The 26423-nt window shown below is 41.2% G+C and overlaps 1 protein-coding gene across 1 annotated transcript in view; it reads right to left on the bottom strand.

The window, feature by feature from the left end:
- gcn1 (GCN1 activator of EIF2AK4) overlaps window positions 1-26423 on the bottom strand; it is a 35632-nt gene that overhangs the window by 1948 nt on the left and 7261 nt on the right. The window contains exons 13-55 of the mRNA XM_061816524.1: window positions 24495-24668; window positions 24197-24349; window positions 24005-24097; window positions 23851-23926; window positions 23431-23590; window positions 23126-23315; window positions 22887-23008; window positions 22592-22770; window positions 22421-22514; window positions 22183-22296; window positions 21900-22098; window positions 21663-21815; window positions 18905-19083; window positions 18726-18806; window positions 18271-18414; window positions 17968-18092; window positions 16453-16642; window positions 16266-16336; window positions 16013-16178; window positions 15698-15892; window positions 14920-15166; window positions 14543-14664; window positions 14296-14410; window positions 14025-14204; window positions 13145-13365; window positions 12975-13043; window positions 12747-12885; window positions 12385-12581; window positions 11795-11937; window positions 11577-11694; window positions 11218-11433; window positions 10918-11082; window positions 10374-10535; window positions 10189-10281; window positions 8781-8924; window positions 8433-8702; window positions 7495-7608; window positions 5349-5579; window positions 5069-5262; window positions 4166-4280; window positions 3508-3604; window positions 1683-1831; window positions 808-918 (exon numbers count right to left, since the gene is read on the bottom strand). Coding sequence (XP_061672508.1) covers window positions 808-918; window positions 1683-1831; window positions 3508-3604; window positions 4166-4280; window positions 5069-5262; window positions 5349-5579; window positions 7495-7608; window positions 8433-8702; window positions 8781-8924; window positions 10189-10281; window positions 10374-10535; window positions 10918-11082; window positions 11218-11433; window positions 11577-11694; window positions 11795-11937; window positions 12385-12581; window positions 12747-12885; window positions 12975-13043; window positions 13145-13365; window positions 14025-14204; window positions 14296-14410; window positions 14543-14664; window positions 14920-15166; window positions 15698-15892; window positions 16013-16178; window positions 16266-16336; window positions 16453-16642; window positions 17968-18092; window positions 18271-18414; window positions 18726-18806; window positions 18905-19083; window positions 21663-21815; window positions 21900-22098; window positions 22183-22296; window positions 22421-22514; window positions 22592-22770; window positions 22887-23008; window positions 23126-23315; window positions 23431-23590; window positions 23851-23926; window positions 24005-24097; window positions 24197-24349; window positions 24495-24668 — 6470 coding nt within the window. The remainder of the gene's footprint in view (window positions 1-807; window positions 919-1682; window positions 1832-3507; window positions 3605-4165; window positions 4281-5068; window positions 5263-5348; window positions 5580-7494; window positions 7609-8432; window positions 8703-8780; window positions 8925-10188; window positions 10282-10373; window positions 10536-10917; window positions 11083-11217; window positions 11434-11576; window positions 11695-11794; window positions 11938-12384; window positions 12582-12746; window positions 12886-12974; window positions 13044-13144; window positions 13366-14024; window positions 14205-14295; window positions 14411-14542; window positions 14665-14919; window positions 15167-15697; window positions 15893-16012; window positions 16179-16265; window positions 16337-16452; window positions 16643-17967; window positions 18093-18270; window positions 18415-18725; window positions 18807-18904; window positions 19084-21662; window positions 21816-21899; window positions 22099-22182; window positions 22297-22420; window positions 22515-22591; window positions 22771-22886; window positions 23009-23125; window positions 23316-23430; window positions 23591-23850; window positions 23927-24004; window positions 24098-24196; window positions 24350-24494; window positions 24669-26423) is intronic.

The raw sequence follows: 26423 nt of genomic DNA, 5'->3' as shown, positions 1-26423 counted from the left end.
GGGGCACGGTAGATGACTGTCTCACAGTTCTGAGGACTAAGGTTCAAATCCTGGCCTCGGTTGTGTGGAATTTATATGCTCTCCATGTACCTGCGTGGTTTTTCTCCACATACTCAGGTTTCCTTCCATGTCACAAAAACGTGCATGGAAAAATATGCGAAGACTATCTTGCTTGTAGGTGTGCATGTGAGTGGGATTGGTTGTTTGTTTATATGTGGCCTGTGATCCAGGGTGTACACCGCCTCTCACCCGAAGATAGCTCGGAGAGGCTCCGGCATGCCCTTGACCCTAGTGAGGATAAGTAGTATGGAAAATGGAAGGATGCCTAGTTCTTTGCTGCCTCCATGTGGCATCTATAGGCAATTACAAAGCTTTTGAGGGGGGTGTCAATAATGCCCCAGATTTTCACAATTTGTAACAGGGGTTGACTTTATAGGCAGATCATTAAATAAGCGAAAATATTTGCGGACAGCTGCCAGTGGAGCAAGGTAGAGCTTACTTTCATTTAAAAACAATGGGAAGAGTTAGCCCAGCCAATCTTATAATACTTCTATCATTACTATTTTTTTTACTTCTGTGTCATCGCTCCCAGGTGTTGGTAGTTGAAGTAGAGCCAGTGAAATCCAACAGTTTTATGAGAGACATGTCACTTGAAAAGTACACGAAAAGAGTGAAAGCAAAAACTAATTACAAAAAAAGGGACAAGATGGTCATTAAATTGGGTTGCTTGGTCCTCCAGTGTAAATCCAGCAGAATAGATTGGGATCATTAACAGATTAAAGATTGATTATTTACTGCAAAACAAACCTTGACAAACTGTGTGATGAAGCGCTGGGTAACATGACTGCCTCCGTCCACGCTGAGCTGATATCGCATCAAGAATCCCATTCCTCTGATACCACTACTAGCAATAGGGATCTGCAAGAGGAGCCCAGTGCACATGATCAACTCATACTGTGGTTGCACCATGTGTAGTCAATATTATTATAGCTACACTATACAATTTTTTGTTGCCATGGTTACAAAATGTATCCTGAAAATACATTTAGATGCAAATGTAATTATATGTTGACGTACTTAAAAGTGCATAGGTGGCCTTCTGTTGCCATGTATTTGGTCTTATTTCTAAATATGACACTAAGAACTATAACCAGAAGCATCCAGGTGAGAAGCAAGGAGGTAAAACAAAAAGATAGCCTACAAGAACAAGGAAAATTGGTTGTGAGTACAGGGTATCCAATAAGTCTCCATCCAAAGGAGACACAATACATTCCATACATATATGGTTCAAATAAGTATTTCTTTATATTTCAGATAACCCAAAGAATGCATTTGAATAAAGAATTGAATTCATCCTGATGGTCAGTTCAGCAAGCATTCGTATGATTGCAAGCACATTTAAAAGAAAACATAGGATGAAGATCAAACATGACACTGTGACAAAACTTATTGTCAAGTTAAAAAAACGTTTTGGATCAAGGAAGATCTGGTTGAAGAGGTACACCCAGCATATTATAGAAGCATATCATATAAATAAAAATCCTTTATATCAAGAATAATGTATTTTCCCGTATATGGAGACCTATGGGACACCCTGGAGCATTTTTATACAGGATTATGTATTTTAAAAATTTTAAAGAAAAAGGATATTCAGAACAGTTAGTGGGAAACTTTCTGCTCACCCTGTCAGCAGTGGCGTTGGACAAAATGGTCTCCATGACTGTGTCACAGTATTCCTTCCCACACAGCCTCTCAGGCGCGCATTTGACCGCAATGGCTAGAGCCAAGCTACGACCATGACGCACCATCCAGTCCACCCCTGACATGTCCGCTGAAACAAGAGAGAAACACATATCATCTTTCTCAATCAACATATTGCTTAGGAAGCAAGATAATTAATCCAGTGGTGGTGGTATATAATGGTGAGGACACTATTGGCACACCTTCATTTTTTCCATAACCTGTGCAATATCTTCATAAATAAATGGGAAAAAAACTGAACTTATAAGGATCTTTTAATTGGAATTCAAATCTAATTTAACAAAGACATTGTCATTTCAATGGAAAAACAAAAGCATGTGTAGCATGCAACTCAATGATTTGGTGGGATGCCCTTAAGACGCGATGACAGTATTCAAACATTTCTTGTATCCATCTACAAGATTTCTGGACTTCTCAGGTGGTATTTTCTGCGATGCTTCCTTTGCAATATGTTCAAGCACTAGAACATTTGAATGGTATTTTTCTCCAAAGTTAGGTCCCCCAAAGATTTTCAATTGGTCTGAGATCAAGACTCATTGCAGGCCAATTTAAAACTGTGCATTTTTTTCCTTTTTAACCATTCCTGCGTGCTTTGGGTCTTTTTCTTGCTGGAGAACCTCAAATCAAGTTTTCTTACACTGGGAAGAACATTTTGCTCTAAAATCTCTTGATATATATTTTTTAATTTCTTGATGCTCATGATACAGTCAAGGCCTCTAGTACCAGATGCAACAAAGCAGCAACACACTTTTATGGGTCCACCAACATGCTTGACTGTGGGCAGGGTGCTCTTTTCCTTAAAGGGTTCATTGCACATCTGTAGATTCAATGTAATTGAATATATAGTATAATGATCTAAGACACAGTAGGGTATGGTATACTGTATAACCTGACTTGCAGCCATTGGACCCCACCCCCACATACTTTTATACACATCCTGTGTCAGGTCATAAAGCAGTGAACAGAGTGAGAGGACGAGCGTGAGACCATTGAGACAAAAGTGGCTTGGCAGAGTCATCGCTGACGTTGAGTCACAGATCCTTGAGTATGTGGTGACAAAACACCATCAGTGGAGGAGTCAGTCACCGCCAAGGCTGAATGAAGAAAGCAAGACATTTGAAGTCCAAAGTCATGTTAATCACATTCTTCGATGTGAGGGGCATCATCCTCCACTTCAAGATTTTTCCACAGGGCCAGAAAAATCAACCAGCATATGTACAGAGATCCCACAGCGTTTGCTTCTTTCAGTGAAATGTGAAAACTGCAGCAGAACACAAAGTCACTTCATCATGACAACCCACCTGCTCACAACACCCTGAGCATCTGACAGTTTTTGGCTGAGAATAAAATCACTGGAACAACCTCCCTACACACATGAGCTGGCTTTGTGTGATGTTTTTTCTTCGTACCCAAATTCAATGGCGTCATCAAGGGAACGTGATATAAAGACCTGGACGACATTTAGATCGCCGTTATGGTTGAGCTGTGGAGGATCATAGAAGAATCCTTCCAGGAGTGTATGAATGCAAAGACAGTGAATTTAAAGGGCATTAATTTGAAGGAAAATAACTCAGTTTGGATTTGAACTATATATTTTGTGACAGCAGTCCCGGAACTTTTCTCACACACAACCACAAACCTACATAAAATAAATATATAAAATAAAAACAAAGTATTTAAAAGACAACTATACAAACCAAAAGAAAGTGATGTTACATTCATTTTGCATTTACAGTACATACTAACCCAAGATGTGCTGAAGCAAAATAGTTTTCAGCTCTTCCTCTGACAGAAAAGGGCAGAGCTCACCAATACAGCCAGCTGAAGCCATTCGCGTTGCATCCTGTTTGTGCAAGCACACACAAAAAGATGGGTGGTGGGCAGGCAGCCAGGGAGACAAATGTGAAAATGAATGAATTATCTTTTAAAATATGCAATTTCTTGAATTCCCTCAAAATGAAATTTAATTTAAACTTGCTGTATATTTTTGTTGGACAGCACACCAAGAAGTAGTCCACACGTGCAGGCACGCATGGAGAGACATCAGAGTCCTATCCCTAAGCTGATGTTCAGGTATTCCGTGCCTTATAGACTAAGAAATTTCCAACCAAAAGTTAATTGATTTGTAAGCCCAGATCCATATGGATGAGCTACTGCTGCTCTATGAACTCATGTGGAGACTTAAAACTACTTTTGTTGCAAACCACATCCTCTCTCAGACTTCCGTTTCATCACAGTGCTTACTGAATAAGACCAATAGCACTAAACATCTTCTACAGTAAGACAATTTCACAGAATTTTCAATTTAGGAGGCAAAGGCTTGTCTCTCCTGGGAAAAAAAAAAAAAAAAAAAACAACTCTCAGCCCTGTTTAATGTTGAAGTTATTGGCTCCCAGTGTCATACCTCATCATGTCCCAGCATGCCTAGTAATGTGGTGGTGATGTTCTTGCGGATGTTTGGATCCACTTTTGACCCAGCCCCTTGGATGACAAACCTTAAAGCTTGTAGCATTGTCTCCCTGTCAAAAACACAGTGAATAATGTTAGCCATATAGTAAAACTGAAACAATTATAAGTTGTTGGTGTTTAGTTTTGGTGAGTTGTATTTTGTAAAGATAATTTATTAGCAATGGGCAGTTATTGTTTTGAAAAGTGAAGATACTATCAAAACTGACAGCAGAGTTCTAGTTTGGAAAAAAAATCAAATGAAAGGAGCATTCTGGGTAATTTGATATGTAGTGTTTTCTACAGAAGATATATATTTTTTGCTTTTGCCAGTTTTAATACTTAATTCTTGTATTCCCTTCCAGCAAAACCTCTAGTAAATGTCAGCTCAGGGTTTAGGCTCAAAACAAAAATGAGCTTTGACATACTCTGACAAATAGCAGCATTTCTGTTCCTTTCTGCAGGGGGATTTATAAAAACATGAATTTAAAAAGAACAAAAAACAGACCTAACTAAACAGATGAACAAGTGTAGCTATGCTACCTTGTGGGGAGGTTGGGGAATTACAACCAACTCTTCAGCTCTTCTGACAAAAAAAAAAAAAAAAGAGGATTTTTTGGCAGGCCATGTTGGGAACTCAAGAACTGTCATTACAATAAGCATGTTTTAAAATTAAAGTGACAAACTAAAAAACAACTCGCCAGGAGATAGGTAGAGTGACTATAAATCCAAAGCACCCTGGTGGACTACAATAGCTAAGGATGTAACTGGAAACAAAATAATATCTCAGTAGGCTATGATGTTCAGATAGTTAAATGCAATCAATACTTTAGCCAGTGGATTCCCCAATAAGTTTCCATACCTGACTCCTGAGTCCTCTGCGTTGCGAATGGCAGAGAGTTGCTCTGTAAAAAGTGGGTCAACCTTGCTGTGGATTGAAACCAGTTGGCCCAGAGCTTCAGCAGCTCTCAACCTCACCGCACGGCTCGAGTCTTGCAGAGCCTTTAGGAAGGTTGTCTGCAGCTGTGGTAGGAAAGGCTTCAGTGCAATACCCACCTACAAGATGGAACACCAGACATAGTGTGAAGTCCTGCAAGTGCTCTTTGAAGCGATGATTCGTAGATGAGAACCTTTTAACAGACCTTTGCTAGAAGAAGGGTTAGCGTCTCCAACAGAGCTGTCTTCACTGTCCAGGCAAAACGGTCACCCAAGATACGTATAAGGGGCCCAGTGATGTTGACAACCGAGGGCCGCAAAGCCTCAGGGGATGTCAATTTTATGACCCCCCCTAATGCTTTCGCTGCTTCTTCCTTCTGCTCAGGACTACCAGTTAGGACACCTTCTCTCAGAACGGGAAGGAGGCATGTAACACCCTGTAAGCAAAAAGAGGAACCGTAAGGGCAGAAAATTGGTTCCATTCCTCCATACTTTCCATGATCCATGTTTTGATACATAAATGTAGTGTATCATAAAACAAAGATGATTGCAGAGATGCATGGAGCCACTGAACACCTGTGACTGTTAATATTTTGTACAGTAGCCTTTGTTTGGCATTACTGAGGTCAAATGTTTCATGCAGATTTTCACCAGGTTTGCACACAGATCAGGAGGGATTTGAACTATTCTTCCACACAAATCTTCTTTAGATCAGACAGGTTTCTGGGCTGTCACTGAGAAACATGGAGTCTGAGCCCCCTCTAAAGATTTTCTATTGGGTTTACGTCTGGAGACTGACTAGGCCACTCCAGAACCTTGATATGCTTCTTACGGAGCCACTCCATGGTTATCCTGATTGTACGCGTCGGGTCATTGTCATGTTGGAAGACCCAGCCACAACCCATCTTCAATTCTATAAATGAGGGAAGGAGGTGCTTTCCACAAAACTTTCCAATACATGGCCCTGGTCATTCTCTCCTTAATACAGTGCAGTCATCCTGTCCCATGTGCAGAAAAACACCCCCAAAGCATGATGCTTCCACTTCCATGCATCACAGTAGAGTTGGTGTCTTTTGGATAATATTCCTCATTCTTCCTCCTCCGAACACAGCGAGTGGAATTAAGACCAAAAGTTCTATTTTGGTCTCATCTGACCACATAACTTTTGTCCATGACTCCTCTGGATCATCCAAATAGTCATGGGCAAACTTAAGATGGGCCTGATGGCGTGCTGATTTAAGAACGGGAAGCTTCTGTGCCATGCATGATTTTAAACGATGTCTTAGTGTATTACCCAGCGTAACCTTGGAAACACTGCTGCTAGCTCTCTTCGAGTGATTGACATGCTCCTCTCGTGTTGTTCTGGAGTGATTCTTCTCCTTTCCTAGGATCATTGACACCCCACGAGAAGAGATCTTGCTTGGAGCCCCAGTCCGAGGGAGAGTGACAGTCATGTTTAGCTTCTACTTTCTAATAATTGCCCCAACAAATGATATTTTGTCACTAAACAGCTTTACAGCCTTGTTGAGGTCTACAACTGTGTCTTTGGACAGCTCTTTGGTCTTAGCCATGTTAGTAGTTGGAGTCTTAGTGATTAGTGTCTCTATGCAGCTAACGATGTCAAACAGGTGCTTCTAATTTAGAATATTAAGTGAAGTGTACTTTTTCCTTTTTAGAGGCAGACTAACAGGTCTTTGGGCGGCACAGTTAAGCAGCTGGAAAGTGTTGGCCTCACAGTTCTGAGGTCCCGGGTTCAATCCCTGACCAGTCTGTGTGGAGTTTGCATGTTTTTCCTGTGCCTGTGTGGGCTTTCTCCGGGCGCTCTGGTTTCCTCCCACATCCCAAAAACATGCAACATTAATTGGACACTCTAAATTGCCCCTAGGTGTGATTGTGTGCGCAGCTGTTTGTCTGTACGTGCCCTGTGATTGGCTGGCAACCAGCTCAGGGTGTACCCCGCCTCCTGCCCGTTGACACCTGGGATGGGCTCTGGTACTCCCCGCGACCCTTGTGAGGATAAGGGGCTAAGGAAATGGATGGATGGATAACAGGTCTTTGAGGGCCAGGATTTTTGCCGATTGGCAGATGTTCAAATACTTATTTGCAGCAGTAACATACAAATAAATTCTTACAAAATTCATGCATTGTGAATTCCGGATTTTAATGTTATTTTATATTTATTTTATATAACAGTAACAATTGATAATTGCACTGGGTAGTGAATCAATATTTTAAGCTTCACTGGTTGTGTCTGATGTGTTGTTTAAAACATTGAAAAACAACGCATATACAGTAGCATTTAGCCTACTGTAAATCATATTGCATTTCCAGAACTAGAAGAAGGAGTCTTACCTTTTTCGGCAGACAGAAACCAGGTAGTTGTTGACCCTTTACATCAGCAGCTGCTGATCTAATGTCTCGATGGAGGTCATCAATTAGAGCCAGCTGGCTGCTTGCATCCAGTTTCTTTGTGACAAAAAAAAAAAAAAAAAAGCAAAGAGTTATGACTCCAGAAGCCGATTACAGTGGTACCTCTACTTACGAAATTTATCCGTTCCGGACGTCGTTTCCTAACGTGAATTTTTCATGAGTAGAAACGCTTTTTATATGTAAATACCATAATCCGTTCCAAGCCCCCCGCTGCCAAAAATAAGCAAAGTGCATCATGTAAAGAATAATAAAAAAATATGTTTATTTACCTTTTGCGTTGGGCGACTCCAAGAGGTAAGTGACAAGCAAAAGGGATCGTGGGGGACGAAGGAGGAGGCAAACATTTGACAGCCGAGAGAAAACATACGTACAAACGTACGTACACACACAACTTAATTCCACTAGTTTCTTGGTGCCCACAGTGAAGAAAGATGACTGAACTTGCAAAAACCACAAACAAAAAAATTGAAATTTTCCAATGTGCGCTAGCTTGTGATAACGTGTGACATTGCTAGCGTGATTTGGTAACAGTCGAGTGCCCAAGGAAAACGAAAAGTATCATGGGCAAAGCTTGACGCCCCTCCTAGCCAATGGGACGCCAGGAAGATGCTACAATGATAGCCAATGGGAGAGTAGTTCTCTCGCCACACAAACCAAGAAACAGGATGTTTACATTCGGTGGAATTTGGGGGCTTCGAATCCAAATCCTATTTTTCCCTTTCGTACCTTGAATTTTCCTTCATAACAAGAGACAATATTTTTTTGAGGGGGCATTACATTACCTGAATGTTTCGTTACTAGAGACATTTGTAAGTAGAGATACCACTAGATATTGGAAACAGTGATTCACATTAACACACCTTGGTGATGGAGTTGATTGTGTCCCAACTCTGAGAGAGAACCTCTATGTTGGTGTCATTAAGGAGGTGGATGAGGCCTGACAGCAGGTTGCGTGTATGGGCACTATAGTCTAGGCGTGTGCGGGCAAAGTAGGCATTGAGGATAGTCACGGCAGCTTGTCTGAGGCCGGCATCTGAGTTTCGAGTCGCGTCCAACAGATCATCTATGATGATGCGTTGGCCCACTTCATCGTCCACGGAGAGGATCACTGTTTGACAATTGCATAATTCCTAATGTAAAGTAAACAACAATCATTAGCAATGGGGAAAAAACAGCATCAGCAGTCATGATAGCTTATGAAGCATTACCCGAGGTTCATCCTCTGTTCCTAATTTTCCTTTTAATGAGGACAGAAGGGCTGGGAGTATGACACCTAGGTGGCGGGTCAGGGCATCACCGGCAACAGCTGACAAGAAGGCCAGCACACGAGTGTTCACAGGAGCAGCGGTCAACTGGCAACACAGGATTTTTACTTCAGTAAGTTACATTATTTTTGTTCCGGCTGTTACTGCAACACCAATTCCAATGAAGTTAGAAAGTTGTGTGAAATAAAAACAGAGTACAAAGTCATGTTCAACCTATATTTAAGTGAATAACACTACAAAGAAAAGATATTTAATGTGAAAACTGAAAAACTCATTTCTTTTTTTTAACAAATTACTATTAACTTTGAATTTTATGACTAACACGTTCCAAAAAAGCTGGAGCTTTCTTTTGACATTCAATAAATGTTTGAAAACTGAGGACACTAATTGTTGAAGCTTTGTTTGTGGAATTCTTTCCCATTATTGCTTAATGTACAGAATCAGCTGTTCAACAGTTCAGGGTCTCCATGGTCATATTTTATGTATCATAATGCACCACACATTTTAAATGGGAGATAGGTTTGAACAGCAGGAAGTGGATCTTGTTTTACTTAGCAGCTTGGCAATTGCCTCATATCTCTTTCCAGCCTTGCAGAGGTCTACAATTTTGTCTTTGGAAAAGCTCTTTGGATTTATCCATGTTAGTAGTTGGAGTCTTACTGATTGTGTGGGGTGAGCAGGTGTCTTTATGCAGCTCTTTGGTCCGTCGTCATATTTTACGGTTCATAATGGTTTGATAATGGTAATTGGTTTTTGGCCTTGCCGCTCAAATGCAGTGATTCCTCCAGATTCACTGAACCTTTTGGTGAGATTATGGACAGTAGATGATGAAATCCTTAAATTCCTTGCAAAGCCATGTTGACATGTGAGGACATTGTCCTTAAACTGTTTTCCTATTTCTTCCATGCACTTGTTCACCAGGAGGTGAACCTCGGCCCATCTTAGCTTGTGATTTGTGACTTGGCTTATAACTGAGAAATTCAGGAAAGCTCCTTTTATAACCATTCATGGCACGCACCTATTCTGAATTAGCCTGTTCACTTGTGGGATGTTCCAAAGAGGTGTTTGATGAACTTCTTCAACTTTCTTGGTCTTTTTTACCACCTGTCCTAACTTTTTTGGGACATGTTGAAGCCATAAAATTCAAAGTTAATGATGATTTCCAAAAAACTGACAATCACTTTGAACAGTACATATATTATCTTTGTAGTTTATTCAATTAAATATCGGTTGAACATGAGTTCCAAACCATTGTATTCTGTTTTTATTTATGATGAGCACAACTTCAACTTCATTGGAATTGGGGTTGTATAACAATTTAAAGATCGCAAAGTTCATTGTCATATGCTACCTTTGGCACCAAATAGGGCAGCACCGATCGGCTCTTCACAGCCATGACTTGTTTCAAGCCATCCAAAGCAAACTCTGCCGTGTGTTCATCGTCCTGGGAAAAAAATTAGTAAAACATGAATAAATTGGCTCACAACAAGTCTACTATTAATGCTAGTTGTGATTTTTACAGATTGAGTAACTCACAAGTTGTTTCAGCAAAGTAGGAAGGATGTCATCCAGTGCCTGGTGACCAATGGTTACATGGAGCTGCTCAAACGTTTTGGCTGCAGCCTCTCTGACTTCTTCCAGAGGGTCACAGAGAGCCTTCCTCACAGTGGGGACCAGAGACTCGGAAAAGACCAAGACCTATGGAAAAACAACAAAGTAGTTTAGTATTAATGAGCTGCTTGAATAATGATTTCGCATGTCAGATGGGCAGAGGTCTTACAATACAGATGATAAAGACATTTAACTAAAGTTTTTAGGTCTGTACATTGACAGTGGGTAGCATAATTTGGAGTCCTCTCTGTGCTGTATTTAAAACAGCTTTGACCCTATTTCTAAAGGAATAATTAGCATTAACAGTTGTTTCATTTTGGATAAAAAAAACAGAAGCCAGCAACATTTGAAGATAATTCCAAAAAGATGTGGATAGATAGATACTTCCAGGCAGGGAAATTAAATATTAAGGAATGTGGGAGTGTGTTATGCCTCTCCTATCTGAAAAAAATTAATTTGTATGACTAACTGCGTCTTTGCTGGTGGACTTCATGATCTCACTGAGGCCAATGCAGACGCCCTGCCTTTCATCACTCTTGTCAGAACGTAGACCCTGCTCCAGAATGGGAATTATCTCTGGGAGAATTTTCTCACCAAGCTTTCTCACCAGATCACCTAATGTCCGGGCAGCAATCTAAAATCAGATATATTGAGTTAAAACACAAAATTAAAAAAAAAAAAAAAAAAAAAAAAAAAATCAATGTGGGAGCATCTTAAAAAGAAGAAAAAACAGGAAAAAGACAATCTTGTGATGAAGACAAGTATGTACTATTCTCTTATCAGGACAGGTGGAGGCCAAGAAGCCGAGCAGGAGGCTGAAAAGGGTTGGTAGGATTTCTCGAAGGGTTCGTGGCGTGTTGGACACCACTATTTTCCACACATGAAGAGAAGCCTGGCGAACCACCAGCTGGGTGTCGGAACGTCCCATATAGAGGCCAGAAAGGACACGGTTACGTCGCTCAGCCCCAAGAGCTGAAATGATAGCCTAAAAGAAAGACAATTCAGGTTAACCACCGCCCAACACATGAAATGTTTAAACATAGAGATGAAAAAAAAATCTGATTCCATCTTGAAAATTATTCATTTAGCAGAAATGATCTACTTTTTTTTTTTTTTAATCATTCTTACCTTATTTGATGCAGCAGTCCCAAAGTTGTCATCCTCTGACGCAGTTTCTGTAGTCATCTTTCCTGTCACTCCTGAGATATGGAATAGCAGATCTCCAAGAAGCTGGACCGAACTGAACCTGTAAGCAACGGATCAGGGTCACACAGTTGTATTAAAATTGTGTATTGAAGCTACTACTACCCAATCTCTCCACTTTATTGAGAGTAGGTATTGCTGACCTAATTCTCCAGAGGTCATCAAACAGCCCTTGCTCTAGTTCAGGAAGCAGGAGTGCAATAGCAGTCTCTGCATACATACTGACGATTCGCTGGCCTGCTCGGAGCGCAGTGTCTCGTACATACTCATTTTCATCAGCGAGAGCCTAGTGAACAAACCAGAAATGTTAAGATAATCTATTTGAATAACAACAAAAATATTCTCCAAAAAATATCTGTATTAGTTGTGTCAAAATAAAAATAAAGTATAAAATTACCCTATGTATACAATAACCTATAACAATCTTTAAGATTAAACATTTTACATTAAGGTAGTGCACAATTAAGAATAAGGATTATGATCATGTTTTTTCCTCCTTTAAGCAAGTGTGACAGAAGCATTGAAGGTGATTGGATAATTGTAATTAGGTTTGAATTTAAATTGAAACCTCGAGTTTAATTGCAGAAGGGTGCTGTTTATTTGCGTTATCATAAAAAAAAAGTTTTAGTTTTTATTATTAAAAACAAACTATTTCAGAGGATAGTCCATGCTTACCTATCACACTACTGAATGCATCTAATGACAAATCTTACCAATCAGAGAAACAATTTACCTTTAGGATACAGGGGATGATGGGCCCAACGTAGGGAGTAAATTTGTCTCCAAATGTGAGCGGTAGGTAGATGAACATCATGATGTAGCCATCTCTGACATGGGAGGCTATATCCACCTTACTAGCTGTCTGTACAACATCTGGCATCAGTTTGTCCAGCTTCTCAACTCCAAGCCCTGCCATCACCTCAGCAAGTCCTGAATATATCATAATTTTAAAAAATTAATGAAAAAAAACTAATAAAATAAATTTCGGTCAGCAATTTGAGTCATTATACTTACGCTATGTTCACACTGCAGAAGTGAATTGACCTGCAGTGTGAACATAGCCTTGGAGCAAGAGAAACAAACAATGTTAGTGACCTTGGGCTGCCCCAGAACGATCTACTGAGCTCTGTTCAGAGGCCAGCGTCTCCATGAGCCATGGAAGAAGGTCATCAAAGCAGGATTCACCCATTCCCTTCACCATTGTGCCTAGGGCTTTGGCTGACACTGTACGCACCTGGAAAGAAGTGGCTACAGGATCAGCTTCAGACACATACAGTAGATACTCAGACACACACAGCTCTATTTGTCAGTCAATGAACCCACCTCAGGCACTGGGTCCAACAAGGAAGTCTTCAGTCCAGGAATGACACTAGGCAGGTATGGTGACAGATCCTATTCTCACAACATAAACATGACAGTGTTTTAGTAATACATATATTGTATTTGAAGATTTTAAACTCATACACTATATTTGTACTGTAAAGAAACAGTACCTTCTGGTCCGTAAGGGAGTACATATTGCCAATAATCTGTGCGGCCATCTTGCGAGTGTCAGTAGAACGATCCTGGAAGGCTCTCTGGACAATAGGCATGATCAAGGCGAGGGAAGGGGCATCAATGAAATGTACAAACTTGGTGTCCAGAAGGGTTTGAAGACATGTTTGTGTCCTTCGTGATGGATCAGTGAGAGCATCCAGCAGGATGGGTGTTATAGCTGGGAAAGGGATAATGAGAGTCATGAAGTACTATGACATACGACAATTTAAAAGATCCATACACAGTTGCAGACATTCATTTTCAACATTCTTGAGTGTCCTCCCGATTGCAGACAGTTCTATCTATGAAAGTAAAGAGACAACATTTGAAGAAAAAGTTTCATACTCCCAAGTGTACGATACTTTATTTTTCACATGAAGTGAAATATGTTGTCAGATTTGAACCCATTTCTGGGAAGAAGTAAACCACCATCTAATGCCTTGGGAACAGATGATCTTGTAGCAGCATTGGACTTCGGTTGAAGGAATGGATTGGAAATTAACTCAAGACATTTTTGACTGAAACTGCAGAACCCAGATGAAGACCTGGTCTTGACTTCACAGGAAAAAGCCCCACCCTGGAACTGAATTTGTAAAGTACAACTGGCTACCTCCTTGTCTTATGGTATTTATTGAAGTGTCACACACAAATCATCTTTGAAGGACATGTTAAAAGTAAAGGAGGTCTTCATTTGTTACTGCAAAACAGTAACAGTTAAGCATTGTGGCAAGTCTAAAACGTTGTGCATGTTAAGAGATTATTATTACAGATGCTGTAAATGTGTTTGTATATTCCAGAATTTACCCTCCCCTCCAAAAGAAAAAAGAACTTTCCTACCAAGAATTTCAGGGTTACGGATGACTGAGCCAATTTGTCTGAGAGCCTGCTGACCAGCTTTCTGCACTTTCACATGAGAGTCAGTCAACACTTCGGTCAGTTTAGGAACGATGCTTGGCAAACAAGAAGATAACTGCTTGGGTGCACAGAAAGCCATGGCACCAAGCAACTCCACCGAGCCTAGAAAAGCAGAGTTGAAACACTAAATGTGTGAAAATGCCCATGCTGTCAATTCAGTTACGGCTTGCTTTTGTGAGTTGCCAATGCAGACCTGCTTTAGTCCGCCATGACTCCTCTTCCAGGGCCACCAACAGAGAAGGGAGAACTAGTTTCACACCATGTGCACTTAAGTTCCTCATCACAGCCTTAGCACAGTCATCAGCAGCCTGGTGCAGGAGCAAGAAAACAGTACAAACACATTCAAACAAGTTGCATGTGTTTGAATAGTTGTGAAACAGATTTTTGAACTTGCCGTTTTAGTTAAACAAGAAACACTAGTAATTGATTTTCTTGCTCACCTCTCTTACATACTGATTTCCATCTCCAAAGCAAAGCAAAAGATGTGGCAACACATGGACAACATATGGCTCAAAAAGTTTGCCCAACATGTTGCACAGCATCTCAAAGGCAAAAAGAGCCCCTGGAAGAGAGGAAACAAATGTTAATTACAATTTTGAATGGAAAAAGAAGGTGATATTTAATACAAGTGGGTAACGCTGAAAAAGTACACAAAAGTAAAAAGCAGAAGGTTGCAGAGTTCTCAAAAGTAAGATAAACAATAAAAGTTGTGGCCCATGTGTACAACTTGTGCTTTTTGTGCTGTTGGGAGTTTTAGTTGGGCTAATGGCTCCACAGCTTATGAAATTGCAGGTTTAATTCTGAGTTAATCACTCACCTTCCCTCCGTCGAAAGTTTTTCTTATCTTGAATGGCATCAGTCAGCGTTGCCATGATCTCCTGCTGTTTAAGGGCCAGGATACCAAGTCCTTTGACCAGGCCAGCTAGCCCATAGGCGGCTCCCTTCCTCTCAGCGTACTTGTCACTCTCCAGCAGAAGCTGCAGCAGATTCCTAACTATACCTGCAGCATCTTCTTTGATGGCAGGCACTAAAGGAGGTAAACAGCTGGCCACTGATTCTTGAACCTAGAGGAGGAAGGATAGCAAAAACATTGAGCGGGTAGACAAGATTGCTTTGAAAGACTGAATGCACAACTAAGGAAATTCCCTTACTCATCAAGAAGATTCATCAACAATTGATCATTCTTTTTGTGTGTTAAGTGGAGAGTGGTGGCGTGACAGAAAGCACTCTGCCAGAGGAGTTAGTTTAGTAATAATGGTGACCTTGTGCTGTCAAGACCATCCAGGGTGTAAATAAATACAACGGACCAAATATCCTGATGGATCCTGTGTCTGATTCACTACATCCACTACAAAGTGGAGCTTGCAAAATGAATGGTGAACATTTCAGACAAAAAAATATGGAATAAGGCGTGGTTGTTCACAATTTATTCTTTGTTTCAACAATAAATGAGAAATCCACATTTTTGATGACCATAATGTATCCCAAAGGAATACTGGTTGTGTTTGAATTATAAAACTGGTCAATTGTTACTACGTCAAAGTAAAATTACTTCCGTCATCAAAAGTAAAGACGTTCTGGCCCAAGTTGCTTACCTGCTGAGATGGTGTAGAAAGGGCTGTGATAAGCTTTGCTACGATGGGTTTGACCTTAGGGTCGTTTTTGTCCAGATGTTTGGCCAAGGAACCCATAAGAATGACCACACTCTGACGGACAGCGTCGTAGCTGGCATCCTGGGGGGCATTTTTTAGAAACTCCTCAAACACAGGTAGCAGGGAGCTAACATTGTCCTGTAATACAGATCATATACAAATAATCATGAAGGTTAAAGTATTGATAGACATAAATTAATGTTTGACGTTGTATGTATTGAAAACTACAGAGAACAGTGAAACGGAAGACCGCCGCACCTTTCCATGTGTGTTGAGGGCTGAGAGGGCTGCCTCCAACATGCAGCGCCGCACTTCAGTGTGACGGTCATTCAGAGCATCAGGAACAAAGAAGAGGAAGAGGGGAGTCACCTGAGATTTGTCCAAGTATTGGGACAGCTTGTTCAGAGCAAGAGCAATGCCACACCTATGGCCGTAAATGTAAGTGAGTGACGACTGTTTAATATCTGCACATTGGACAAATGGAATGTTGAGTTTTCTGCTTCACTCTTACCTTGCTTCGCCTTGATCCGGTGGAGATTCAGAGATGACTCTTCCCAAGGTATCCAGCACAGGTGGAGGTCTCTAAGTAAAAAGAGTTAAAAGTAAGATTGTAAAAGTTTATATGGTTTCGTTCTTGCGTGAACAGATTTTACTGATAATCTATTAGACAATCTGTGTACAGTAGTATAGGTTCTCACATAAAGTTTTTGGTGGTAGAGCTCAGTTAGCTGTCCAAGGACCGGCGCAGATTGGTCTCTATACTGAGAAACAGCACTTGACAATGCTTCAGCTGCAGCGCAACGAACAGCCTCTTCATGGTGAGTGATGTCTCCAATCAGCAGAGAGCAGAGCTCTGGGACCAATTCCAGATCAAGAGACTGCCAGAGTCTAAAGTCGAGCGAAAAATTAATAGTACGTTTTTAAGTCCAAGCTTTTTTTTTTTTTTTACAAGCTTACAATTAAGCAGTCACTCACATTTGACGAGCGCGCCTCTGTGCTCGCAAATCTGTACAGTCGAGCACGGAAAATCACGCATGTAAAATTTGTTACGAGTAGAAAAAATAGATATTGAAAGATGTCGCTTATTTTGTGGAGTCTTGACATTAATTTACGTTTATTTCATAAATGTTGTTAACAGAACAAGCCTGCACCTTAACAATCAGTTTTCACCTGTAAACAGGAAATGCAAGGTAACCCTACTGAGCATGTACGGAAGTGATGCCAAAAGCGCATGTTCCGAGCTGCTTCACGTAATGCGAGCGCATTTACGTCAAAAGCCATCAACATCATGAGCCATGTCAAAGGAAATTCAGATACACCAGGGATGCTCAATGTGTCGATCGAGAGGCAGTTTTGGTTGATCGTGTGACGGCATGCCTCAAAAAAAAAAGAAAGAAAAAAGACGTTAGACTATCATCTACCTCGTCGCTTGATTCAGGTGTGGCCAATATGTCGAGCGCACGCAAATAAAGGAGAGTTCTAGCAAGCCGGCCTCCTATTTACAGCAGTCGCAGCGATGCGTGCGTGCACCCCCTTCTTCATGCTTTAGTAAACTATAGATTTCATTAATGGATTGACAATAGAAACCACCTTAAATTGTGCAAGATTATAACAATACATCATGATTGTCGACAGGAATGTTTGTTACAATGTATCGCTAGCTTGTTGCCACTAACACCGATTATGTTGAACTCAACTTTCAGCATTTTCAAAACATTGCGGGTATAGACCGTTCGTGTTCATTCCATTCAGGCCAGTGCATTTAACTTTTCTTCAGATAGTTTGTCAGATCAAGAATTTTTATTGATGAAAATTTTTCAATACCGTTTTATATCATGTTCTACTAATATCAGTTGAAATTGGAAATTATCATTTCTGAGTTTGAAATTTTTGTTTTCTGGTGCAAATAGTTGTTTGTTTTATGTGCCAAGTGATTGGCTGGCTACCAGTACAGGGTGTACCCCTGCCTTTCGCCCAAAGATACCTGGGATAGGCCCTAGGATGCTCATGACCCTAGTGAGAATAAGCGGAACAAAAGATGAATGAAAAAAAAGGGAAGGAATGTTCAGTCTGCATAGTCCGTTTTGTCTATTTGTTATATCGGGACATGTTTTATTGAGGTTCCACTATATTTGTAAATACAAAAGAAAACATTTTAACTTTTGGAGTCCAAAAACAGAAAAATAATTTACATTTACACCCATAGCACATACTTTTCAGCAAAAGCTCGTCCCTCTTCCTCAACATCAAACCTAGCGACCCAAAGTCTGCGCAGCAAACAGAGTCCACTCTCCTCTGTACTGTCTGTTGGTAAAGCAAACTCCATCTCCAATAATCCCTGCACAGCAGAGTTAAAAAAAAAAAAAGACAAATTATATAAATTAGTGAAACGTAAATGTTTTCCAATATTTCAATTCTTGTGGGATTCTCTGTCAATAATTGAGCTACTTTATGCAATGTAACAATGTAACTCGGAACAGCAAATTAAATTCCAAAGTGAGTTATTTGAAACTCACTCTGAGAGCCGCATCTCGAACAGAGAAGCAAGGTGAAAGGAGGGCATTCAGCAGGACATCAATCTCTGGCTGCTCTGCTACTGTGCAACCCTCACCTCCTCCGGCACTGGCACACAATGCTGTTAGGCACTGAGATGCCAACACCTGATGGCAGAGTTTGAATTATAAGTCACAAAATGTGCCACTCATACCGCACGGCACAGGGGAAAAAACAATGCTAATATAATTGGATCAAAATGTTGAATGTCCACACTATATAACTGATTTTGCATTCCTATAAAAAGTTTTTTTCAGTTGCTATTTTATGGTTAGAAGTTGGTTAAAAAGCTTTTTCAACTTAAGTCAAAGAGAGCTGTAGAATATGGCTTGTTTTTGCTCCATTGAACTTGTAAACTGGTTCTTTTTACATATTAGTTATCAGGCACCAAGACAATGCTTGGATTGGTAAAGTTTACCTGAAGTCTTGGCGTGGCAGTCGAAATAACTGTGGTCAGCAGCATCAGCATGTTGACACGTGGAAGCAGCTCGGGGCCATTCTTAAGAAAGAAAAACATTACAGTCCATTCCATACACCTATGTGAAAGAATAGCTCAAATAGATCATGTGCGGAGGTTCAGCATGAAGAGGAAATCACCTCATCAATGGCAGTCGATCCATCTGTTTTAGCTCGAAGCTGACAATGCTCAAGGATGACTTGCAAAGACCTACTCATCCTACTCTCTGTCTCCTCTGTACTGCCTGAGGACTGCCTGAGTGTGGCGTTAAGGAAAGGGAAGCAGAAGCAAAAGGCAGGGGCAGACAGTGGGGCCACATCTAGAAGGGGGGAAAAACCATTACAAACACAAAACGTGATTTGAACTGCCAAAATCACAGCCAGTGAAACAAACCCTGTGTTTCTTTTAAATCCTCATGAAAATTGTGCATCACATTAACAGATATTTGAGTTCATATTTAATGAGGGAGCGGTGTCGGGTGACACACACAAATATATACACTAGAATAGGTATTTAACACATTATTTTTCTTATTAAATATATTTCCAAAGGTGCTATTGGCATTTAAAAAAAAAAATTCACCAGATGTTGGGAACAATCCACGTAACTCAAAAATACAAAGAAATTAGAACAAATTATCTTGGAAAATAAATCGGGTATAATTATGTGAAATGACGCAGGGAAAAATTACTGAACACTCCAACTGATTTCAATTTAATACTTTGTACAAAAGCCTTTGTTTGCAATGTCAGGTTCAAGACCCCTCCTGTGTAAAGAAACAAGTCGCATGCTTTATACTAGTGTGATTTTGTCAAAGATCAGATCAATCATGGCCAACAATGGATTGAGATTTCACTTTCCTGGACGGGGGGGGAAACCAGGGCCCCCTATTCTGGTGCCAAGCCAGGAGATGGTTTTCAAAGGCGAGCGTCTAGTGGGCCTGCACCCATAGGCCTGGCCCGGGACAGCCCGAAAAGGTAATGTGGGTCCCCCTTCCCATGGCCGCAACACCAGTGGGAAGGCCCAAAGAGGTCAGGTCCCGTATGAGCGGGTCAGTGGCCAAAGCCAAGGACCTTGGGAGTCCAATCCCCAGCTACAGAAACTGGCTGACTAGGGACGTGAAATGTCACCTCTCTGGTAGGGGAGGAGCCAGAACAGGTGTTTGAGGTTGAAAGGTTTTGTTCTTATTGGGCTCGCCTCCACACACAGCTTAGGCACTGGTACCAGTCCTCTTGAGAAGGGTTGAACTCTTTTCCACTCTGGAGTTGCCCACAGTGCAAGACACCGAGCAGGTATAGGTATAATTATTACTCAGCACCTGTACATGAGGATTCACCTAAGTGGATGAGAGGGTAGCTGTTAGAATCATTGTTAATATATTTATTAGAGATTTGCAACAAAGCCAAAGTATTCTCCTTGCTTCGAAGATTCTTTGCACGTACAGGATGCAGCCCCCACACATGTGCACCAGCCGACTCCTAATCTCCCGAGACGTGGCCAAGGACAAGTTCATCAACCCACACACATTGTTATCAAAGAATGTGCCTTTGTCAACTTGCTTATTTACCCCCCCCCCCCTTGACCTTGTGTGTTTTCAAAATAAAGACGGTTGCCGGTCCAACGTGGCATGCGCAAACGAATTCTGAGGGACAGCTGGGACGGTCTGGCAGAATCTCCTGTCAGAAAGAATCTCAACTACGACCTCCGGCAGAACTTCACCCATGTTCCAGGGGAGGCAGAGGACACGGGGTCCGAATGTACCATGATCTGTGCCTGCTTTGGCGAGGCAGTGCATCAGATATGTGGCCATAAGGTAGTCATTGCGTGTTGTGACACAAATCCCCAAGCCCGTTAGTGAGCAGCGGTGGGGGATGCTGTCAAGCTGTAGTACTATCGGGCCTTTTTGGCCCATGGGAATCCTGAGGCAGCTGATAGGTATCAGGTAGGAAAGCAGAATGCCGCTTTGGTGGTCACTGAGGTAAAAACAAAGATGTGGTAGAAGTTGGTTGAAGCCATGGAGAATGATTTTTGGATGGCTTAGAGGAAATTCTGGTCCATCTCAAGCGGTGGAAGCAGTGCACCATCAACACTGAGAGTGAGGATGGGGAAATACTGACTTCAACTCAGACATTGTGAGGCAGTGGAGAGAATACTTGGGAGACCTCGTCAATTCCACCAAAACACCTTCACACCAGGATCACATTCCTCAGATTGTGAGTATCTACTAGCGTATGTGAATAATAGAAAAAAAAGTGGTGAAACTGGATGAGATTTTCTGTTTTTCGCCCGAGAAAGGTCTGGTCTGAACTCAAAGTAAAAGTGCAGGATGAGATGGTGTCTAATGTTAAAATTTCACTTTGGCACAGCCTTATCAAAGATGAAAGCACACACACAATACAGTGCACAAAAAGCTAATTCTGTATTTTAAATATAGGGAGCAAGATAATGTTAACCTTAAAACAGTTTGGGAGCATCCTTTATGTCAGCATGCATTGCAAAAAATATTGTGCAGTTTTACACCAAGAAAAACAGACAGGGATATAATTGTGAATTTAAAACAAATTAATTAAATCAAGTAGGAAGCTGCCTTTCAAATGGTTAGCAATGTATTTTTTGTGTGTAGTCAAAAGAAAAGTTTGTTGACATTTTTATTGTAAGCTTGCAAAAACTAAAATTGTTCTTGAAAATTTTCTCATGGAAATGTAAAAACTGTAATCTAATTATTTTAATACAGCATGTAACTTCAATGGATGACATGTCTGATGTTGTACACAGTAATCAAAGGGATCACTCAGGGGCTACGTGTGTTTGCTCAGACATAAAAAATTAGCAGGAGCGTTGGTTAGCACCCATTATTTCTTAAGTATATCATGTATGTGTGATCATGAATGTCCTTACCATAAGTCTTGGCATCTCGCTGATGGACAGTGTGCTTGTGTAGCAGTTGTACAGTGCGGGTAACCGCTTTCTCCAGGTCCTCCTGCTCCCAGGCAGCATCCAGGTCACACTCCGGCTTCAGCAACCGTAACGTCACATACCCCACAAGAACACCTTGACAAAAGCATAAATAGAAATACTGTACGATCAAACTGAACAGATGTGTCTATTTATCCAACCAGGAAGCAGGTCGGGTACCAAGATGATCGAGGGGAGGAGGAAGGAGGCACCCGCCAATGTCCAAGAAGATCTGCTTAATGCGTGGAGCAGCCAGAGGAGAGTGTAACAGGGGCAACAGAACCTGGAAGACTGACGGTAGCTCTCTGGTAATGTGGGCTGGTCTCTCTCTTAGGACAGCAAAAACGAGACCCACCAGACTTTGCAGCTCTCCGTCAAGCTTGGGAAAATGAGAAGTCAACAAGATGAAACCATTAAAAGTCACAAAATGGGGATGTTTACAGAAACGCATTCGTTTCCTTACCCCTTGAAGCCTTTTGCGAATAGATTCCTCCTTATCACGTTGCATTGCAATCATTTCCTTCTGTTTGCTGGTGAGCTGCACTTCATCCTTGATGCCTTTTTTCTTCTTAATTTCCTGTAAAAGCATGTTTCTATTCAGATCCAGATATAGCAAATTTCCCCAATGTGGAACTAAAAACGGTTTTGTCATCTTATCGTAGATTAGATTTAAAATGGCAAAGAAATATTGCTTTAAATACCTCCTGTAACTCAAGTCCAAATATCTGTTCCTTGTAGGAATAGACTTTGTTCTCTTTCCTGATATTGCCCTTCTTGTTGTTGTCTTTTTGTGCACTGTGAAAAGTGCAATGGAAAAAAGTAGATCAGTAAAATAACAGGCCAATGACAAGACAGTGACTTGTTTCTATTACCTCTCAATGATAGAGTTGTCATAAAGTTCCCCCTCAGGTGTCAGCATGATAGCGTACTCCTCCTTGGTGATATGAAGTAGGGCAGTTTGAGAAAGCTTCTCTGTAATGTGACTGATTACACGAGGTAAAAGCTTGTCAGGAGAAAGGCCACAGAGGGCACCAACAGCATTTTTCACGGCCTGAAGGAAATTTGAATGCATATTATTTATCTTTATGGACCCATAAAACAGTTTTCTTGATATTCTTTTCTGTTAAAAAAAATATCAGGACATCAATAGGAATATTAATACTTTACCTGGTTATCAGTGTTAACCAATAGATGTGGCAGAATAGCATCAAGATTATTTTCTATAAATTCTTCTGCTTTTATGTTCATGGAGGACAGGAGGAATGGCCACAGACCACTTCGAGCAGCAACTGAGAAAGATACAGGTACATATAGAATAGGTAGGATGTAAAAAAAAAAAATGTAGCAACAGGAAGAAAGTTGTCAATGGGACAATTGTGTAAATAAGAAACTGGTCCTTCCTGTACCTAAGGATGGATGATGAGCAACAATGAGGATTTCCATTGCCAAGTTCTGTGATTCATTGGAGTCACCCCACTGACTGGCGGAGGAACAAATTACATGCAGTGCATCCAACAGGACACGTGGACGGGTGTAGTTGCGACCAAGCTCAGTCAGCTCTCCAGACTCTAAAACCAAGACATCCTGGGGCATAACCTGATGGAACAAACCAAAAGAATTTCACACATTTTCTACATTATCATTCAAGTAAAGAAAGATGTTGAAAGTAATCACTGTTAAAAAAATAAATTAAAAAAAGTGTGGCTCGCACTTTATGTTTGCTGATAACAGCTCGGAGTTCTCCGAGAAGACCACGGGCAAGGTTGGAGCCATACAAAGAGGAGATCAGCTTCCTGACTGTCTGTTTTGCCCGCTTCCTCACCCGCCAGCTCTGAGACAAGAGGACTGCCACGGTAGCACTGTGGTACATCCTGCAAGAGGAGTAGATGCAACAAAGATGTTTATCTTGTGTAAAACATAATTTCAAACTTGAGTGTGTGTGAACAACTGATGACAGTAACAGAAAGATGGGGTCACTGATGACACTTTTGTTTCAGTTAGTCAAGGCTGATGTTACACACAGCAACACACTCTCACTTTCCCGTCAAAATGCTTATATTTAGAACATGCAAAATATCAAGTCAATGAGAGACACATCCATGATCTTTTACTGAATAAAGAATAAACTCACTGAGATTTGCTGGTGTTAAATCTGTGGGCATGATCCAAGAAAAGCCTTTCGCAGAGCAACAGCACAGTCAACTGAGCTAAAGTCAAACCAATAAAAAGAGTTTTTAGATCTTGAATTTACTCATGATGATGAATGATCATGACAACTGCCTCACTTTCATCATTGGACTGGCAGAGAAACTTCTCTGAAGTGAAAAGTGTCTTCTTTTCATCCAAGATCAAGTTCCAAAAGCTGGAAAATGTTGCCTCTGTAGAAAGTGTGGGTTAACTGTCAGTCTAACAGCCAATTATTTTTAACCAGGCTCCACGAATAAGACGTGTGATTAATAAAAAAAACATTACAACACCTGGCATGGACTCGAGCAGGGACAGGCGACTTAAAAGGACCGAAGCTGCCACACCTTCAGAAAGCAGTGTATGTTGGGAGTTTTGAGCTGCAGCTTTTTCGACTGTTTGGAGCAGCAAGGGTATCAGGTCTGACGCCTGAGCCAGAGTGTCACCTGAATAAAAATTGGGATGACAAGAATTAAATACAAAAATTTTAATGCGACAGAATCAACTTTATTTGCCAAGCATGTGAAACACAAAAACATTGAATGTGTAATACATAGTAAATGGGTTTTCCCTTGTGTGCTGTGAACTGACCTTTGAAGGCCCCAAGCATGGCCTGGATGTAGGCGTGGCGAACCAGAGAGGTAGAGATTTTGAGGGTGAATGCCTTTTTGAACCAATCAATCAGAGCAGTGGGAATCTGCATGGTAAGGCGATTGCTCCATTGAGAGAGCACGGACACCCCGTGCACCAAAGTGCCCTCATGCACTAAATTGAGAGGGTAGCAAAGGGACAATTAAATGAGGGGGCTTTTCAGAGCAATTTTATAATTTTACTTAATTTTTTATGTTTTATTATCACTTACACACACACGCATGCACACAGATACACACACACACACACACACACACACACACACACACACACACAGTTGCGCATAGAATGCCGGAGATCCTTTCCCGTGATTGGTTCATTTTAATAACACGTTGTGATGTATTCAGAATTCCCCTTCTACATTACTACTGCCGCCTTCTTGATCAAATTTGTAGCAGAAAAGAAGAGGGAAAACGGATACCAGAAATGGCCCAGAAAATGCAGAGGGAACTCCACCATGGTATCCTAGCCGATACCAGTTGTAGCGACACCACTAACTTGGAGAACTGCAGTGTATTTTCAAAATTCCAGGTGGCGCTCAAATATAAAGGGAACCTGCTTGCGGGATAGCCACAGTGACGTCAGCGCGGTCTCTGCCTGCGCAAATACAGTATAGAGAACCCTTAACACCTTCTGCTTTTTCCCCCTGATGAAGTCCTTTGTTGTGTTGGCAGTGTCTTTTGGGTCATTGTCATGTTGCATAATGAAGCTTCTCTTGATTCTCTTGGATGCATTTTTCTGTGTTTTGTAGACTTCAGAATTCATTCTGCTGCTATCATCATGAGTTACATCATCAAAGACTAGCGATGCCATTCCAGAAGCAGCCATGCAAGCAACATTACTTCCACCACGCTTCACAGATGAGCTTGTGATGTTTCAATCATTAGCAAATCCTTTCTTTCGAAATATTTTGGCCTTTCCATCACTTTAGTAGCGGTTAATCTTGGCCTCATCAGTCCACAAGAGGTTTGTGGCTAACCTTCGTAATACTTTTCAAAACAAAATCTGGCCATCTGATTCTTTTTGCTGACGAGTAGTTTGCATCTTGTGGTATAGCTTGTATGTTTCTTCTCTCAGTCTTCTTTGAGCAGAGGATACAGATACCTTCACCGCTGCCCTGTAGAGGTTGGCAGCGATGTCACTGACTATTGTCTCTGGATGTTTCTTCTTAACATAAACCGCTGTTGATACTGTTTGATGACCTGTTCAATGTCTTTTGTCAGTACACAATTAGTTTCTTTCTTGTTCAGGACATTCTAAATTGTTGTATTGGTTGTGTCAAATATTTGCGCAAGAGTGTTGATCAATTTCGCCTCCTCTATGAACTCTCTGGTCTCCAGGTTTTCTTAACAGCAAATGCACTTTGCCCTTCGTCCTAGCAGAGACTGTTCAGTCACAAAACACACCTGAAACCTTCCGCCAGCCGTTCCAACCTGCTTGGACCACTTTTTTCACACTCACCATTGCTCTGCATTGTTACCCCAAATGTTTGAAGTCGTCCATCTTTGCTATCTTTTCTCCCTGTACTCTCATGCTTTCCCCTCCATCCCTCTCCTTCATCAACGTATATTCTCTTACATGGGCTAATCTTCATTCCTCTCCTTTCCAAGACATGCCTCCACTTTTCTTATCGTTCCTCCACCTGCTCCCTATTTAAACTCCACATCACAATGTCATCTACATGGTCCAAGGGGATTCCAGTCTAAGATCATCTGTCACCCTATCCATCACCATTGCAAACAGGGAGGGGCTCAGAGTTCATCTCTAATGTAGTCCCATCTCCACCTTAAATTTGTCTGCGGTACACCTCACCACTGTTCTGCTGCCCTCATACATGTCCTGTATTATTGCAGTACCACAGTTCCACTC

The sequence above is a fragment of the Syngnathoides biaculeatus genome, chromosome 4 (assembly GCF_019802595.1).
Source record: "Syngnathoides biaculeatus isolate LvHL_M chromosome 4, ASM1980259v1, whole genome shotgun sequence".
In the NCBI taxonomy this organism is placed as follows: Eukaryota; Metazoa; Chordata; class Actinopteri; order Syngnathiformes; family Syngnathidae; genus Syngnathoides; species Syngnathoides biaculeatus.
This window is presented reverse-complemented; position numbering and strand designations above follow the sequence as displayed.